The sequence below is a fragment of the Apostichopus japonicus genome, chromosome 15 (assembly GCF_037975245.1).
Source record: "Apostichopus japonicus isolate 1M-3 chromosome 15, ASM3797524v1, whole genome shotgun sequence".
In the NCBI taxonomy this organism is placed as follows: Eukaryota; Metazoa; Echinodermata; class Holothuroidea; order Aspidochirotida; family Stichopodidae; genus Apostichopus; species Apostichopus japonicus.
Genome location: NC_092575.1, coordinates 12,661,804 through 12,680,492, shown reverse-complemented (window position 1 = coordinate 12,680,492; position 18,689 = coordinate 12,661,804). Strand labels below are relative to the sequence as shown.

General features: G+C 35.0%; 1 protein-coding gene across 1 annotated transcript in view; it reads right to left on the bottom strand.

The window, feature by feature from the left end:
• LOC139980557 (uncharacterized) overlaps nucleotides 1-18,689 on the bottom strand; it is a 31,538-nt gene continuing 12,849 nt past the window's right edge. Inside the window, exons 9-17 of the mRNA XM_071992283.1 lie at nucleotides 18,141-18,341; nucleotides 16,705-16,793; nucleotides 13,466-13,682; nucleotides 10,702-10,832; nucleotides 10,124-10,230; nucleotides 9,170-9,272; nucleotides 6,451-6,593; nucleotides 5,113-5,290; nucleotides 1-4,074 (exon numbers count right to left, since the gene is read on the bottom strand). Coding sequence (XP_071848384.1) covers nucleotides 3,949-4,074; nucleotides 5,113-5,290; nucleotides 6,451-6,593; nucleotides 9,170-9,272; nucleotides 10,124-10,230; nucleotides 10,702-10,832; nucleotides 13,466-13,682; nucleotides 16,705-16,793; nucleotides 18,141-18,341 — 1,295 coding nt within the window. The 3' untranslated portion in view covers nucleotides 1-3,948. The remainder of the gene's footprint in view (nucleotides 4,075-5,112; nucleotides 5,291-6,450; nucleotides 6,594-9,169; nucleotides 9,273-10,123; nucleotides 10,231-10,701; nucleotides 10,833-13,465; nucleotides 13,683-16,704; nucleotides 16,794-18,140; nucleotides 18,342-18,689) is intronic.

Sequence of the window (18,689 nt, the reverse complement as noted above, 5' to 3'; positions counted from 1 at the left end):
TTCAAATGTATAATTTAATTAATAAAGAACAGAGGTGACAGTAGAAAGAAAGAGGAACGGTAATTTGCAACTTTGTTTTCAAGAACAATAACATTAGCATATACTATTATGTATCAGTTTTTTAAAAAAGACTAACAAATTTTGACCCTAATAGGTCACGTCCTATTAATTCACAGGTACCTTGACTGACATTGAATTAGATATCATAGTATGAAGTAATGTCACATATTAAAATGAACATACTTTTTGAAAACTTAAACTCTCAATGCCAACATTGTCAAAGTTGATTCGTGTGGCTTGGAACAGAATGGGCACCTTGATGTGACATCTGAGCTGTTACATCTAGCATAACATATATTGCTAAGTTTTGCCAAATCAGTTTATCATAAGTTTTGTGAAAAGTAATAAGGTTCTCTGCACAAAACTGTTAAAAATCTTTTGCAATTGTCCATTGTAAAAATGGGTACTTTTGTATCTGCAGTTTTGCTATGTGATACCAGATATAAAAACTATCCCCCTACACCACAAACGTTTAGTCCTTATAAACTGCATTGATACCCAGATCACAGGTTGAAATGCACATATGTGAGCGCTTGCTACCTAGTATACCATCGCAGTGAGTCCCTTTTTACTTTCTATGTACTGCAGGTTCAAGTCCTGGCCAAATCATTAACGTGCGTCCTTGGGCAAGAAACCATTGGCTCTCTCCACCCAGGTGTATAAATGGGGACCTGCGAGGAAACTTGGAACTATAGTTGCTTGCGCTAGTTGTGGCTTCACCTTATGGGAAGTTCCCCAGAGGACACATATATGTAGGCATCGTAATAACCCGGGAAGTCACTGTTTGTGTACACTTGGGGTGTGTGGGTGTAACAAGTTACCAATAACAAGGGGCTAAGTGTTGTAAAGTATGACGAGAAGGCCTTGCCATGATAAAAAAGACTGTTATTGTACACTTTATTTAAATTTAATTGAGTAACAATGTCAAAAGAACTATATCTGCTAAATAGCAGAGAACCTGCATCTAATTCTGATTCTTGACGGATTCATATTTTAAATTTTAACAAAGTATAACATGAAAGACCACAGAAATTATATTTAAAATGGAATGTAATTATTTTCATCGTAGAGCTGCAAAATGAATTTTTTACGTACGTATGTACGTAGAGATGTAGTAGCTTAATTAACAAACAAATTCAACATTGAGAAACAAAATTAGTAGTATTAATAACGTTAATGAAATTAGTAATAGAAGCACCATCATTATAAAAAATTAAAAAATTGCATTTGTAACTTTAAATATATACAAAAGGCACATAGTTCATTCCCTACTCTAAAAGTTTGACTTTGACAGACTAGGCTTGTAATAAAACTAGGAGATACAACAGGGAGAAAATTGGACCAATACAATTGCATACTATGGAAGTAACAAGGAAATCAACCAATGAGATAATAAACCCTGCATTATAAAAACACTGAGGTGAAAAGTATAAATCACTGAGGTGCACTTGTGCAACTAGAAACCCATTGAAATGAACATACAATACAAACCATCACATGGGATTAAGTATTATTAAAGGCATTGAAGACTCGCCCCAAACCCTGTGCCGCGCTCTGAAAAAGTTAACTTTCGATTGTCTTCTTGTCGCTACAAAATGCAGACAGTAATGAAACGTGATACCTTGTTATCTTTTATCTAGACCTGAGATGTCCACTCTGCTATGTACACTGTGTTGTGGGTATTGACCATAGCTGTATTTATTGACTGTACACTAGTGTCTAATCAGGGAGTTGTTATGTTCCATAACAACTCCCTGGTCTAATTACCGACGGTAGCAAGCTGTGTGTGTATTTTATGGGATCGATGGTGGTGTCTAACACTTCTGTTACACCTCATTCAAAACTAGGTCAGATTACCGGCATGAGACGTTTCTTTGTGCGCGAGTCTTCACACCATTGAAAGACTGTAACGGACATTAGTATTAAACACATCACAAAGAGTAGTGGTTTTTATTTCAAATCATTTATAATAATTTTGTAAACTTTATATCCCTATTGTTAATGCAACTAATTTTGAAAATTTCTGATTTGCACTTTTTGAAAGTGATGTATAATTATTATTATGACATGAAAAAGTCTTTTGGAGACAAAATCTTCAACTTTAATTGGAATGATTGAATAGTCAATCTCTGTATAACCTTGGTTTAATGAATAAACCTAGATGCATGTATTGATTATTTTCTATTTTAACTAAACTAATTAAGATTAACTGCCCTCAAACTTATCAAGGTTACAATGTAATCAGGGAAGGAAAATAGAAAACAGGGTTTGGTAAATGTATAAAGGCCTTCACAACTGAATGTTACTGTACACAGCTTTACATATCTAAGTGTTCAATAATTGTGAAAGACTCAAACCCAAATTCAGAAGGAGTAATGATAAGGGAATAATTAATTAAGACAAATTAACGATAATTAAATTTGCCTTCTGAGTTGTTATACCCAAAAATTGTACAGGTATGATGAAGGTTAAGGTTAAAAGTACTTGCTTTTGCATAAATTATGGTATGTCATCTCTTTTGGAATTTTTAATCATAAAATACACTTTTAAAAGCAACTGCAGATGTTCAGTTGAAAATAAACAAAGACAAATTGAGCAAATTTGGAAATTTTCTGATTTACACTTTAGGATGTGATGTATAATTAATTATATTGGTTACAACATATTTAGGGAAGGTAGAAGAGATAAAGGGCTTCTTGACTTTTACCTATTCTATACAAAGGTTTCACAACTGAAAGTTACTGTTCACACCTTTATCAATGCTATAACATACATTGAACATACATATTGAGGGCTCCTCTGAGGGCTCCTCCTACCCTCTTTAAAGATGACAATAATAAAAAAAAAATATGAAAAAAAATTAACATACTTTCCTAAAGCTAAAATTTACATCAAAGTAAATTTAATGAAAATCTTAATTCCATAACTAGACTTTCCAGTTTGTGTCTACATGCATGTATGTTTGTATGGCTTCAAACATTAAGGCTATGCACTGGCTAAATAAAAGTGAAATTTCGCCATTTGCCTGTTGAATAATAAAACCATTAGACATTAAGAACTTAAGAAATTTACACATTGTAAGTTGGTTAACAATCATTAGTCAAAGGATAAGGCACTTGCATTAGTTAGCGATGAGTCCTAAATTTGGAAAAGTCTAGGCCTGGTTCATTTACAAACATTTTGATGAGATATGGACTGGAAAATGACTGTTCTTAGAGTTGCCACTTCAAGACATGTGAGAAACAAAAAGAGATGTTGAAAAAAAAAAAAAAATGTTTTCATTGTAAATTATTTGTTCTTTGATGCAATATTAATGGACACAATTTGAATACAACCTTATTCAGCATATCTACCTGTAGTAGTACCAGTGTACATAAGTATGAGTTGCATGATATTTTACTGTTGTCTTGGCTATTGTACATAGGTTTGTGCAAACAGCGTTGGTAAGAAATACAAGGAGGCTTTTTTTCACCTTGGGAGTAAAATGTTTCCTTCTGGGCCATCATAATAGAAGACCAGACCAATCAAAACAATTAACCTTGTCAACTTTTCGATCTGTTAATCGTTTGCAAGTTCTTTTAACTTTTTGGTTTTCATTGACGCACCAATTCCCAATTACCCACCCCCTTCCTCCCCTACCCACACTCCTCTACCTTCGTACATTCCTAAGCTTTACAGCACCAGTGTAACGACGAGTACTTTTCAAATTAATCACAGTCATATATATTGCTTTTTAATAGGTAGGTGGTAGCTTGGTCAAAGTTTGATAAAGATCGAATCAACGTGTCTTGAGGACAAAAGGAAGACGCACCACGATGTAACACGTTCTGCAAAATTCTGACTGACTTTGGCAAGAGATCTGGCAATATAACAAGCTCGTCGGCAAGGTCAAGAAGTGTCGAGACGTATCGTCCGTAGTTTGTGTCGGTCGGCGAGGATGCACGCAGCCTCGTTTGATCCTCCACAGTAGTGAGATGAAGAGAACACAGTCAGAAGTTTCCCTTTCTGTAAAACCTACGAGCAAAGAAAAGAAATTTATACTCAATTGAAATGCAAATTAAAATGAATATAGATTGATATTTTAAGGATATATGGTCGAGAGCGATAAATACAATGCCAAGACCCCTCCTACCAAGCTTACCGGATCAGTGTTTAGCGTAATCAAACAATGGTACTCCCTCACTAAGAGACCAGCCAGTTATGCAGGCATTAATTATTGATTGCAATTAGGCATGGATCAAGGGGGTGTACATTCCCCCCTCCCCTGTTCAACAAGTTTCAATAGTAATCAATAGCACAACCTTGCGTAGAGCTAATTATAGACCTACTTTTAAGTCCAAATGTGCATCAGAATGTACCATTTGCAGTCTAATTCCCTGTGTAGGCTTGGCTTCAAAGACACACCCTCTGGGCAACACCCCTTCCTTAACAAAATCCTAGATCCACCCCATTTGCATTGGACTGTGTAGCCCAGCCACTTTACTTGATGAGCCACAGATGTTTCATGGGTCATTTGTCAACAGTTAAAAGTGGTGTAATATACTACAAAATAGTGACATTGATTTACATCTTCAAGCACATACCAACATTGATTTATGTCTTCAAGTCACACATTACATTAAAACAAAGTGCTGCTACACTGCAGTGGTGTAGAAATGCAATGTGGATTGACAGCAGTGTTTTTAATAGACTACAACATACCAACATTGATTTATGTCTTCAAGTCTCCCATTACATTACAACAAAGTGCTTCTACACTGCAGTGGCACAGAAACACAATGTGGACTGACAGCAGTGTTTTGTAATTGACTACAACATACCAACATTGATTTATGTCTTCAAGCACAAACCAACATTGATTTATGTCTTCAAGTCTAGCTCCCATTACATTACAACAAAGTGCTTCTACACTGCAGTGGTACAGAAACACAATGTGGACTGACAGCAGTGTTTTGTAGTCAATTACAACATACCAACATTGATTTATGTTTTCAAGTCTCCCATTACATTAAAACAAAGTGGTGTTTTACCCGAGAGTGCTTTTACCCTCACCTGAAAGCCAGCTTCTTGCACCTCATGGGCACGTACTACATGAGATAGATTATTGCTGTTGAGAAACTTTTCCAAGGCTGTGCAACTGAATATGTGACCAGTGCCTCTTCGTTTGTTGAAAAGGAAACCTTTGGAGGAATCCAAATCTGTCTTTTGATCTTCAGAGAGCAATTCCATCCTATAAAACAGGTTAGAGAAAACAAAACAAAAACAGTCGAAAACTCCTTTTATTTCTTTCTTCTTTTGAAGACTTTTTATATGAATTTTCCTACTTTGTTGAAAGGTGGTGAGATAATATCATAGAGGGTTGGTATAGAACTTTAGTTTGTGTACTTTGGCAATGTGTGTTAATAGATCATATATAAAGTTTCAAAATATGATTTTCTGATTGGTCATGTTATGTTGATAAAAAATAGTTCCTTTAGACTATATTAAGAGATGATGTCAGAAGGCTCAAATATTAATGCTAATCAAGTTCTATAAATTCTAGAAGCTCAAGCCAAACATGTTCTTTCAACTTAATAGAAACAAGGCACATTCAATAAACATTTCACTCTGGAATGTGACAGTCAGCATCATTCCTCCTTGATAAATTTCAAATCTGTGGGTAAACATTTCATCTGAGGACATAACTGTACAACCCTTTTTATGATTCTCCCATTGAGTTTTGTGTTGTATCTGAGGAACTGACCTAAATGGTCTGTGTATTAGACTCAATTTTCCAGTCATTTTCATTGATGAACCTCACTTGGTTTAAAATCACCTTCCCACCACTATAAAGTTTGAGATATCCTGTTTAGAGGCAGGCGCGTCCAGGAATTTGCCAAGGGAGGGGCGAACCTGTAGGCAAACTATCAGAGCCGTATATATGGCTCTGCAAACTATCTAAGCGTAGCGCCACCATGAGTTGGCGCGAAGCGTACAAGAAAAATTTGGCCGAAAATGAAGAAGAAAATGAAGGGGGGGCGGTCGCCCCCCCCCCTTGGCTACGCGCCTGTTTAGAGGTGAGGCGTCACACATACACACAAACACACACCATGTTGGTTGGAAAGGCTACAATTTACATGGAAACCAAAAACTGCATTACCAATTTATGAAGAATCAAGTTATGCTTTATAAAAATAAATTCAACATATGATTAAGTTTCTTTCTGATCAGGAAGTTTTGTTTCAAAATACTAATTGAACCATCTTGTTGTTAGTGTTTACTGAAATATTTACATTTTCTAAATTTGATTATTTAGAATAAAGAGATATCAAATGCTACCCTTTCTTACAAAACACCTTGATTGAGTCTTGTTTGCAAACTACATTTCTTGACAAAAACCGAGATACTCACTTGACAGGGTCATTCCACATGAGTTCCCAAGCTAAACGGCTTTCGTTCTCTGCATCGTTTAAAGGCACCGGAATGGAATTAATATCTGACAGAACTTTAAATCCAGTCTCTGGACTTGGTACCCCTCCATGGACGCAAAATATCTGTTGACCAAGTAGTACAGCAGTATATGTTATAGAACTGATGCATAAACGTGCAGTGATACATAGTGCACTCATCAGAGCAAACTTTGAATATTTAACTCCTCAATTTTCTTGGGAAAAGGGATCGTTTCACTATGTCGTTGGTCGGTTCACTGCTTTATGGAAAAGGTAAGAAAGGAATGAAAAACATACCACAACACAAAAGACAAGACTTAACTTAAAAATACCAAACCAAGGTTAAAAGAAAACAAATAAACGAATATAAAATTTAGAACACCCTTCACTCCCGAGTCAACTACTGAGGGCCAAACTTTTTGTTTACAACAAATAAAACCCTGAGAAACTAGAGTTGAACATCTGACATGCAACACTTACAATACCTGGTATCCCACTTTTGAAAGACCATTGCTGTGTTTGAAAGGGAAAACTCATAATTAGATCATATAGAATAGGTGTGCTGACCAAGGTAACATGGGTCACATGGTGGAAGGGGCCATCCATTTTACCTTTGGCTTATATTTTAAATTTTTTTATTGAGAACGATTTATACCAAACTATGGATCAATCATGGATCAGATGAAGCTGCCTTCACTTTCTATCAGAAATTTTGTTAAGGGCTCGTTTTATACTTTTCTCCCAAAACTATATTGTTTTTGTTTTGATGTACTGCTTTAAAATGCTGCAAGCTGTGTGAAGAAGTTACATATATTTAATATATATATATATAGATATAGATAGATAGACTATATATATATATATATAATATATATATATATATATATATATATATATATATATATGTATATATATATATATATATATATATATATATATACTATATATATATATATATATATATATATACTATATATATATATATATATATATATATATAAAGATATATAGATATAGATGTATATAATATATATATATATATATATATATATATATATATAGATATAGAGAGAGAGAGAGATATACTATATATATATATATATATTTATATATATATATATATATATATATATATATATATATATATATATAAAGATATATAGATAGATATAATATATATTTACATATTATATAAATTATATATATTTACATATATATATATGTATATATATATATATGTATATATATATATATATTTACATATATATGTATATATATATATATATATATATATATATATATATATATATATATATATATATATATATATATATATATATATATATATATATATATATATATATATATATATATATATATGGTTTTCTTTTTGACACGGTGACTAAATTGTTTTGCTTTACCTCTTCTGATTATTTTTTTGGGGCCAATGGTCAGATCCTGGCTTAAATAATAGCGATAATATTTTATTTGAACAATAATGGCTTACCCAAGGTCGAATATGTTGATCTGGAAGTTAGAGCAAATTGATCATTTTCTGACTTTAAAAATGCTACATTGAGAGCATGGCAGTCTGTTTGAGCTATCAGATATGTATTTCAGTGACAAGAGAAATAAGAAAGCGACTTTAAAATCGTTGGTAAGAAAGTCTTTGAAAATGGTGTTTGAGAGTTCTGGAACTATACTATTATGTCTTTAGTAATGACTGTGCATTGACCAAATTCGAACAAACTAATAACAGACAAACCAGCTTTACTAATCAGCAAAAATCAATGGCTATGTTCATTCCATTACATGTCAGCTGTGGCCTATTAGTAATAGACCAGACTCGGTTCTCAATACTTTGGGTGAACCTGGTTCATGTCGATGGCGTGCTATGGTTTACGAGAAATCGCGGAGCGTCTAGCCTCTGCTATTATATATAAATACAGTGTGGCGAAGCATGAGATCGCCTGTGGGTGGAAGCCTCTCATACTCTTTAACATGAGACCCTTTTGTAATGGGGGACTTATTACATAACAAACCCAATCAAGTTAAGCCAGGTGGGCCGAGCGTCTCTAATTATATGACGAGCAGAGATGAAGAAACCAAACACCCTTAATACAAGGATTGTCTCAGTAATAACCAGCTGCAACATTTTAATCAAACAAAGACTTCATTAAGATTTATTTTTGTTTTCATCAAACTATAGAGATTTAACGAGCAAATAATTAATTACTCCTTTTCAGTTGCACAACATTTTGGGACACTTTCTTATATTTGTATCATACAGTCTGTCAAGCAAAAACTGAAAAGCAAATTGCAATAGTGGGGAAAGAAAGGCTTCTTATTCCTATTAGTGCTGAAATTGAAAATTTTGGCTGGTAAGTTTAATGACCTACTATGGTATTTAAAATCCGACTATCATGTATGTATGTATTTTAGATCCTGTTGCAAGCAGGAACTCGCAAAAAAGCCTCATTGGCTTATCAAAAGCCGCAAGCTGACCGAAGTCAGTCTCTTACATTCATACTTAACGTCCATGATTATGAATTGTCAACAACTCTGTAACTGGACGACATCCATTAATCTAAGAGTGACTCCAACTGGGGACCTTATGATTGCAAGTCCCCGGTAAAAAAAGAAATAACTAAGAAATTCCGCTTAAAGGTAGATTTCTTTACCTTGTCATCTACCAATGCGGCAATGGGCATAGCATCAAAGCATGTGTTGATTGCATCCCACACCTGCTTGCCAACAGTTTTACCAAACTTCTTAACACACTCTCTGTAAGAGGACAAACAAAAACAAAAACACATAAAACGTGTTTGAAAATTGTTCAATAAATTATTCTATTAAAATAGAAAAAAACAATATACAATCAGTGGCAATAGGGAACATACAATATATTACATTAGAAGTAGCTTTTCTTTAATTAAATTCAACTTGATTTCAACCAACAACAATAAATGAATTTACAGTTATGGTTTCATACAAAAGAAGTTAAAAAAAGATAAATGGTTGAGGGGGTTACACAAGGAAGCTGCTAAATTGTTCTTCTTGAAACTTCCTTGTAAATAAAACACTCTCCTTCTTATACATAAATGAAATAGATACTATCGATGAAAATCTGTGGTCACAAGCGATCTCAGCATCTCAAGTTCAAGTACTGGTCAGATCTTTACTCTGTTTCTTTTGAACTTCGCAGTATTCTTCCTATCAACCGCTTTAAGAAACTTCTCAAACGTTATCTTTTTGTTAATCATGATACTTATTTCAATAAGTTTAATGCTAAGTAATGTTATTTTGTAATTGATAAATTTCTCCAGTTTTGTATTTTGGTTTCAGCACGACCGTGCAATCTTGTGTTTTAAGGTAGTGGTTGTGCATAAACTTTTCATTCATTCATTCATTCAATGCCATATTTAAAATGACAAACAAGAGGGGAGTAACCAATGTCCTAGCTAATTTCTCAAAAAGTTTCTCATTCAAATAAAGTATGGTTTGACAATTAAGATTCCATTTAATTACAAATTATATTTAATGAAACATGTTACAATACATAACAATTACAGTGATAAATAAATATCCTGCCCCAATCATGTTTTTTTTCTTCTTTCTTTTGGTTTGCTACTTACGATTTGAAGGTGAACATTTCTTGCACTTTCCGTAGTTCGTGATTTCCACGAATCAAGGTGAATTTGTCAGGTGCTAAGATCTTCTGAGCAAAGAGATAAGCCACAACCTGTCAACGAATACATCGACCAATCACTGTCACAAACGACGCTCCCATCTATTGGGGTCAAAGGTCAACTTACAGAAGAGTAAATGGCAGAGTTTCTGATCACTTTTTCTTAATTTTTCCAATCAATGCTATCAAAATCATTTTTTTTTAATATTGTAAACACAGATATTATCCAGTTAAGCTTTCAGAGAAATGGAGATGCCATTTTCCAGACTGAAACAAAGATATTTTTAGATAGCTGTAATTATGTTCACAGGTACTTTCAGTTAGAACTTTCTCTGGAAATTAAAGACAAGAGACAAATATAATCAAACGTGAATAATCTCCAGGCGTTACAAACTTAAAGCAAAAGACAGATGCCATTATAAGGCAAAATAACATACCTGTACCCCCCTCCTCTCCCCTTCCCTCCCCCTCAAAGAAATGTTACGATTATGATTTGTTGTACACTATCGAATGCTGTCTACTGACCTCTACTCCATGGTCGCCTCTATCAACGTAATCACCGAGAAACAGGAAGGAGCAAGGTGTTAATAGAGGACCCATCCTCCAGAAAGCCTTCTCAAAGCAAACCAGATCATGGAAGTTACCGTGGAGATCGCCTGTAAAGAGGAGGTTATAAGGCCACATACAGGATGGATTTTTATTGTCTATATGTTTGTTCTAAATTCTTGAAGTTTTAATTAACCAAAGGCTGACCTAAGTCAAAAGTAGAGGTCACTACACCATACGAGCAAAAGGAAGTGAGAAGAACGTTAACAGTGTTTTTGTCTCATATAGGTGTCTTGTTTTATAGGATTTTTGAGGTGACTTTGTCAAATTGGTCAAACTTAAAAATAGTTAACAGAGTGAAAATCAAGTAAGGAGAGACAATACAGAATGATGTTAACAGACTTAACTAATAAAGCATTATACATCATTGTCTTGTTGCATAAACTTGTGAAGGATCAAAAGAGAAAGTGCCCCTTTTCTGTAAAACAATAAACTCATTGATTTAGAAAAAATATACATGGGTATAACATATTAGATCATCTTATGCGAAACTTATCACAAGAGCATCTGAAACAAATGCTTTCACCGCATTAAAAGGTTTCTGTATAAGACTGTTGACCTCATATGACCTCAGATGGACCCAAAACATCTACAAAGCTAGTTCCCATTAAATGGGACAAAAACTCAACTATCCTTTTTATCTAATATGACAAAGTTCTTTGTGATGAATAAGTCCCCCTACCCCCCCCCCCCTACCGCCACACAGCTAAGTAAAATCTTACTTGATTTGGGATATATCCTAGTTTTAAAAGTCGTGTCGTGTCTGGTCGCTGTCATTTTGTAAACCTGTTATATCATATCGTCACTAAGATCAGGGACATCTGTTACTTTCTCTTTGCTTTTCTTTTCATATTTTCCATGTAAAATGCTAACAGGGTTGACATTGAAAAACAAAGCCATCATTAGGTCATCTTACGAGCTTCAATATTTTAGAGCCAGCAAACTCAACATTTCCGAAACACGTCTCCATTATAATTTTTAATTTTTTTTTTATATATATATATATATTTTTTATTATCGTTTAGTATGGGTGTTTGTTATATTGTTGCTTTAGGCTTTAACATTTGATGCCTTATTGGTTCTATATATTTCATATTTAGATTTTGGTAACTATTTGTTTTTAGGTTTTACATTTGTAAAGCACTTTGAGCAGCTTTGCTGATTAAGCGCTATATAAATATTACTTATTATTAAAAGAAAATAAACATTGTAATAAATATGTAGATGATAAACAAGAGACTTTAAGCACAAGCCAGATGATGTCATATTTAGACTTGATCAAGTCTTCGGCATTGAGTGTGAAGGACCATTAAATTATCCAGTGGTATCTCCCCTCAGTGTAAAAAGATTGCCGTAATAGCTGTGTTGGGAACATTGTTCATATCCTTTAATCTCCATAACAAAAGCCAATAATGATGGAAGGGTTTGTCTCGTTTGCTGTAGAATCCAACAAGCTTTAAAATTCACAACAAGTTGTACTTGTTGCAAATGGTAATTGTTCCCTAGATTTCCATGTTTTTGCCACAGGTGACCTCAAATGACCTTTCAACTTTGGCCATGACAAATCTATTCACCAAATATGCAGTTTACGGTGGCTATGCAAAGTGAGCAACCGTTTCTTACAAAACAAGGCATCACATACACATGTGCACAACCACACATCCCATCACGATTGCATAGATTCCTGTTGCCTTCAGAGAGGTCAAACAACAAACCCACTTATTTGCCATACGTTGTATAGCTGATGGTACAGTTTAATGGCAGTTGTACTTAGGACACAAAAGATATAATTGCTGTGTGTTTACTATCAGATAAAACTTTAATAGGGCAAACAGTGGTGTGTCATAAAATACAGGGAATATTATTGGCAATTTGAGATTTGTTTATATCAGTTAAAATTATTTGTTTGAATTTTTGATATGCTTGACCAGGACTCCAGGTCATTCATATAGGTTAGGGGAACTGTTAAACAAACTGTATTTTAAAGTTTGTTTTCTTTTGCTCTAAAAATCTGGAGAGATTTTGATTAACCTAATAATAAAGGTAAAGCTGAAGGTGGTTTGGTGGGGGGGGGGGGGCAGTGGGAGGGGGTCACCTTTCTTTGTGTTAGCCTCACTTTCTTTCCCATGAACAGTTTGGATTATTAAATATTCTTACTGTAAATAGAAAATGTGGGACACCTCCTATATGCCTGGGTTGGTGCAGACATCTTAAATTTCCTATGTTGGTTCACACACCTTGTATTTCTTGGATTGATGCAGGCACCTTACCATGTCTTACTGAAGGTAGAGGTTGGTGCAGGAACTTTTATGTGTTTTTTAAGTTATCTACAGTAGGAAATGGGATGGTACAGACATCTTGTTTTTGTAGCTTGTTGCAGTCAATCTTGTATTTTTCCTATTTATGACATGGGTTGCTGCAGACACCTTGTAAATTGTTAAGACATCTACTGTTTCCTTACCTAAGACGTAGACCACAGACATGTACAGTAACTGTACCTAAGACGTAGACCACAGACATCTACTGTTTCCTTACCTAAGATGTAGGTTGCAGACATCTACTGTTTCCTTATCTAAGATACAGGCTACAGACATCTACTGTTTCCTTACCTAAGACACAGGCTACAGACATCTACTGTTTCCTTACCTAAGACGTAGGTTGCAGACAACTACTGTTTCCTTACCTAAGATGTAGGTTGGTGCCGACAATCTCACAAGTCTTTTCTCCTCCCTGAAGAGTTTCTCTGCATCCCTACAGACGGAGAGAAGACACCTGGCTAGGGATAACATATCTACCGCAGCCCAGTGAAAGGGTTCCTTCTTCAGAGTGTCACTGTTCGGATCCTTAACTGACCTCTCAAAGTAACGGAGTCCGTTCAACATTTCATTCGGATGAGATTTCTGAAGTTGAAGGAAAGATCAAACAGGAAGATAGATAAAATCATTAAGTGACAAAGACTATAAAGAAAAATAATGTTGGCCACAGATGGGTAGTATCTTTCCAGGAGGTTAATGGAAAGCGAAAAATATACATGAAATTATAAAATAAAAATTGTATTAAACTCATTATAATTGTACCAGGATACTTGAAGTAACAGCAAAACCGTCAAACACTCAATGAAACTTGGCACACAGATATATCTGCAGTGGATTTAATGGGTTAAAAAACATTGTCAGGCTACATACAGAGTAGTCCAAATGTTTGTAACAGCATATAGATCTGTTAATTAAAATGTGGGTATCCAATCATTAAAACCCTGGGAGTGGGAAGGGAGTGGGAGGAAACAATGTTTCTAGGATTTATGCCACATCTCAATTTATAACCAATGGAACTTTATCACTAACAGAGGTTATTCAACTGATCCTACTTTTGGACACATGCCAACCAGTTTTATAAAGCACCTCAAAAATTGCAATTTGGATATATAATAACTGCTTCTTTTTTACTAATGAATAAAACCTTGTGACCTTTTGTTCAGACATGATGAAAAATGTAATTAGAGGGTGCGCCTTTCTCTAAAAATTAAAAACAAGAAATCTATAGTACGGTAGTTTAAAAGTCGCAGTATTGTTGAAAACACATTCAAATATTGGAATTGGTCATATAGAATTCACAGGTGGTCAATTTTGTCAGGAACGTTTTGAGTCGATTCGGCAATCAACTTCCTCAAATTAAATTCACATATCTTACTGACCTTTGGAGTTTGTGAATCCACCTCCCACTCCCTCCTCACCCACTGACCCACCGGCTCAAATTAAACCCTCTTCTGCCCTACATATCAGCTTTGGATGAGCCATGATATGGATATAAGAGGATGGGATAATCCATGAACCACTGTACATCTTTGAAGACATAAGTATTTTTTGTGAATGTCTAAAAGATATTCTTCCTAAATATTTTGGAATGACCTTAAAGAACTACTGTACAAGCCAGCTAATTAATAATTCAGTGAGGATCAAGGCAGTAGACTGGCACTAGAAGGCTAAACTCGCCAGATCCTTCTGGAAATTCCGTTCAGATATTTCACGATGACTAAAGACAAGTCATATTGAGTCAATGTAACATACAGGTATATGCCCACCTGTTAAAAAGGAGGTGTCAAAAGTGCTTTGACGTGACAGATTTGAGAATTAGAACTTGTAATTGTACAGAGAGCTAACTCTGGAGCCCACTTAGAATTCTTCAAATTTATCAACAATCAATTCTCTTGGAATATCTCAAAGAATATAGCTTAAAGTTGTTTAAATACAGGGACAATCAGAAAAATTTGTTTTCAATGAAATTTTTCCCAACTTTTTCCTTATCAGATTTACGTAGGAATTTTGTTTACAGATTAGGTTCACTGATATGGGCACTCCTATACCAATAATATGAATGAAAATAAAGAATAAAATCGCTCAAGCAGAGCAGATCCGTAGTTGTATAATATAAATAAACCCAAAAGCTGATCACAAATCTACCGGAATAATTAAGGAAAGTATAGGTTAACCACAGTTTAGATACCACCACAGTATACAATTTATGAAAAATACCTCCTTTTGTTTTCTCCTTACAATAGGCTTTGATAGTGTTGCAGTTGTCAAATAACACCACTTGAGGCGTCGGCTATCTTTATAGTTAGAAAATCTAATACTGATTTGCAATAGTTAGGTACGGCTGTGCAGTTTCACTTTGCAATAGTTAGGCACGACTGTGCAGTTGAACTTTTATTTATGTTTGTACAAGTACTACATGTTTTCACTCCATTCACCGCAATTTGACCTTCACTCACTGAAAAGCCAGAGACGACAAATGGATAGAGTAGGTTCATTTCAGTCGCAGTAAATCATCAAACCATATAATGTTTTGATTCTGATTTCAAGTAAAGTACTCTAAACATATATTGACTTACACTTTAATAATCTTTAGGGCTTTTTTATTATCGTTTAGCACAGGATTTTTTTTTTTTATTGTTGCTGTAGCCTTTTACATTTTTTGCCTTATTGGTTCTATATATTTAATATTTAGGTTTTTTGTTACTATTTGTTTTTAGGTTTTACATTTGTGAAACGCTTTGAGCAGTTTTGCTGATTATGCGATATATAAATATTACTTATTATTACACATCTTGACAGATTTTTGAAATTTGAAGAGTAAAAGTCACCAAACACTAATATTTTTTCTTCCACCTAGGGATATAATATTAATACAGGAAACACAACCATCATCTAATAGCTTCCATTGCAGATATATTTGTGTCGTACAACTTTATAAAAAAAAAAAATGGAAATTGTTTGGGAGATTTCCTAGTTCAAAAAGTCATGTCTGGAAGCTGTGTCTTTGTCAATGTATGACATCATCAGCAAGGATCTAAAACATTTTATTTTCTCGTTGGTTCTCTCTTCGTATTTTCAAGGTGGAATGTTAACAGTGTTGACCCCGTAACCAATGTCATCATAAGGTCATGCATGTTGAAAGGTCCAACACTTTAGATTCAGCATACGTATAAAGCGCATCTTCATTACAAAAAATAAACAACCTAAACCTACAGAGGAAAACGTAAAATACATGTGGCTCGATGATGTCATAAACTAGACTTGACCAAGTCTTCACACCTGTGTGCGAAGAAACATGGTATCTGTGATACCTACCAGATGGAACATGACTATCCTTAATAACTGTTTTAAGGAAAGTTGTTCATGACAGTTATCTCTATCACATACCTTTGTCTGTCTCCTTTAATAATCAGAATGATTAGAACAGTTTACATTCCAACTAGTCCTAACTCATAAATAAGTATTTGTCAAATATTTACTACAGAAATATAAATTGAGAAATTGAACCTGAAATCTGATCTACTTTAACCGTTCAAGTTAGTTAATCAAGGTAGAAGAGAGACAAATCCAAACCTTATTGCCAGTACAAGGATATCTGATAACTCACCGAATCAAATGAATCCACAGATAGGACCCGTTCCATTCTGGTTTTATCGTGAGGAGACAAATCGATGGACCCACTGACTGCTGATGTCCCTGAGTAAAAATGGTATGACACAAACAGATATGAAGTGGATAATCTAAGGGGAACGCCTAATGAAGGTTTTTTATTTTCTCCTGACAGAGTCGCAAAGGATATTCTGGTGGCTGAAGCTGGTAAATTTATCAAGATTGCTTACTAGATAAATTGCTGACAATTGTTCTGCAGCTTTAGGTAAAAACTACATTCTCACAGCAGTTTTTTGTAAGGCCAAGATATCGACCTTTTAATCGTTAATTTGTAAATGCATCTGGCAACAGAAGAAATCTGAGTAATGTCATCAGGTCAATTGAGCTGAAAAATGTCCTAATCCACTGAGCAAGATAATATTTAAGATAAGATTTGCGTTTTCGATGAAGTTTATAAAATACGGAAAACATTGACGGCTAAACAAGAAACGTTCCAGATGCATCATGTTTCAAGGATAAATCAAACAGGAAGGTTCTGATATCCAAAGTAAAGCATCTGAACAACACATACTCTGATTAACTTCCTATTTTAGTTGAATAAAAAAACAAAATGTCAGTATATTCTAAACCTGGTGCCCAGAAACGCTATGATGAAAATCACTTTTAATCGGGAACATCTGGGGTACTGCTCTTGACTGGGAGTTTCTGTGTGTTTCTGGGGTACTGTTCTTGACTGGGGAGTTTATGGGTGTTTCTGGGGTAGTGGTCTTGACTGGGGAGTTTATGGGTGTTTCTGGGGTAATGGTCTTGACTGGGGAGTTTATGAGTGTTTCTGGGGTAATGGTCTTGACTGGGAGTTTATGGGTGTTTCTTGGGTACTGTTCTTGACTGGGGAGTTTATGGGTGTTTATGGGGTACTGGTCTTGACTGGGGAATTTATGTGCGTTTCTGGGGTACTGGTCTTGACTGGGGAGTTTAAAGGTGTTTATGGGGTACTGGTCTTGACTGGGGAGTTTATGGTTGTTTCTGGGGTAATGGTCTTGACTGGGGAGTTTAAGGGTGTTTATGGGGTACTGGTCTTGACTGGGGAGCTTATGGGTTTTCTGGGGTACTGGTCTTGACTGGGGAGTTTCTGGGGTACCGTTCTTGACTGGGGAGTTTATGGGTGGTTCTGGGCTACTGGTCTTGACTGGGGAGTTTATGGGTGTTTCTGGGGTACTGTTCTTGACTGGGGAGTTTCTGGAGTACTGGTCTTGACTGGGGAGTTCCTGGGTGTTTATAGGGTACTGGTCTTGACTGGGGAGTTTCTGGGGTACTGGTCTTGACTGGGGTACAGCAGCATATGCATATAGAAGCAGCTATAAGAAAATGACTATATTCGCTTGAAATTGTTCAAATGTAGGAATCATAAACTATGTGTTAAAAACTATTTACCTCTAAGATCCCAAAGGGTGCGAACATCGGAAAGGAAACCACTTCTTTTGACTTTCACTGAGTGGGTTGCCAGCTCATATAGAATCGACTTAGACTGCAAGGTAGACGGTAACTTTGGTTTCGATTCTGGAGACTTAAAGATTACAGGAGATTCTGTGGTACTGCTGTTGACTGGGGTACTGCATTTGGAGGTAGAAGCAGCTGTATTAAAGAAAAGATTGAAATAGCCTCACTTTTTAATAATATTACCAAAAAATTAAACCATGACCTAGAGAGATTTCAAAGTATTAAAGTGGAGTCAACAAGCCACACATTATGGCATGTTAAAGCCCCATTATGCATTCCATCTTGATGGTCTAAACAACAATCTCTTTGTTTGGTACTATTGCCTAGTTAATAACCACACAATCATGAGGATGTATACACCTTTTTCGCCAAAGTTTTGACCCATTTTCAGCGAATTATTCAAAATTTCTTAGCAAATTTAAACGACACAAATTCAAACAATGGTTGTATAGTCAGTAATACAGATAGTTTGTGTTTATAATT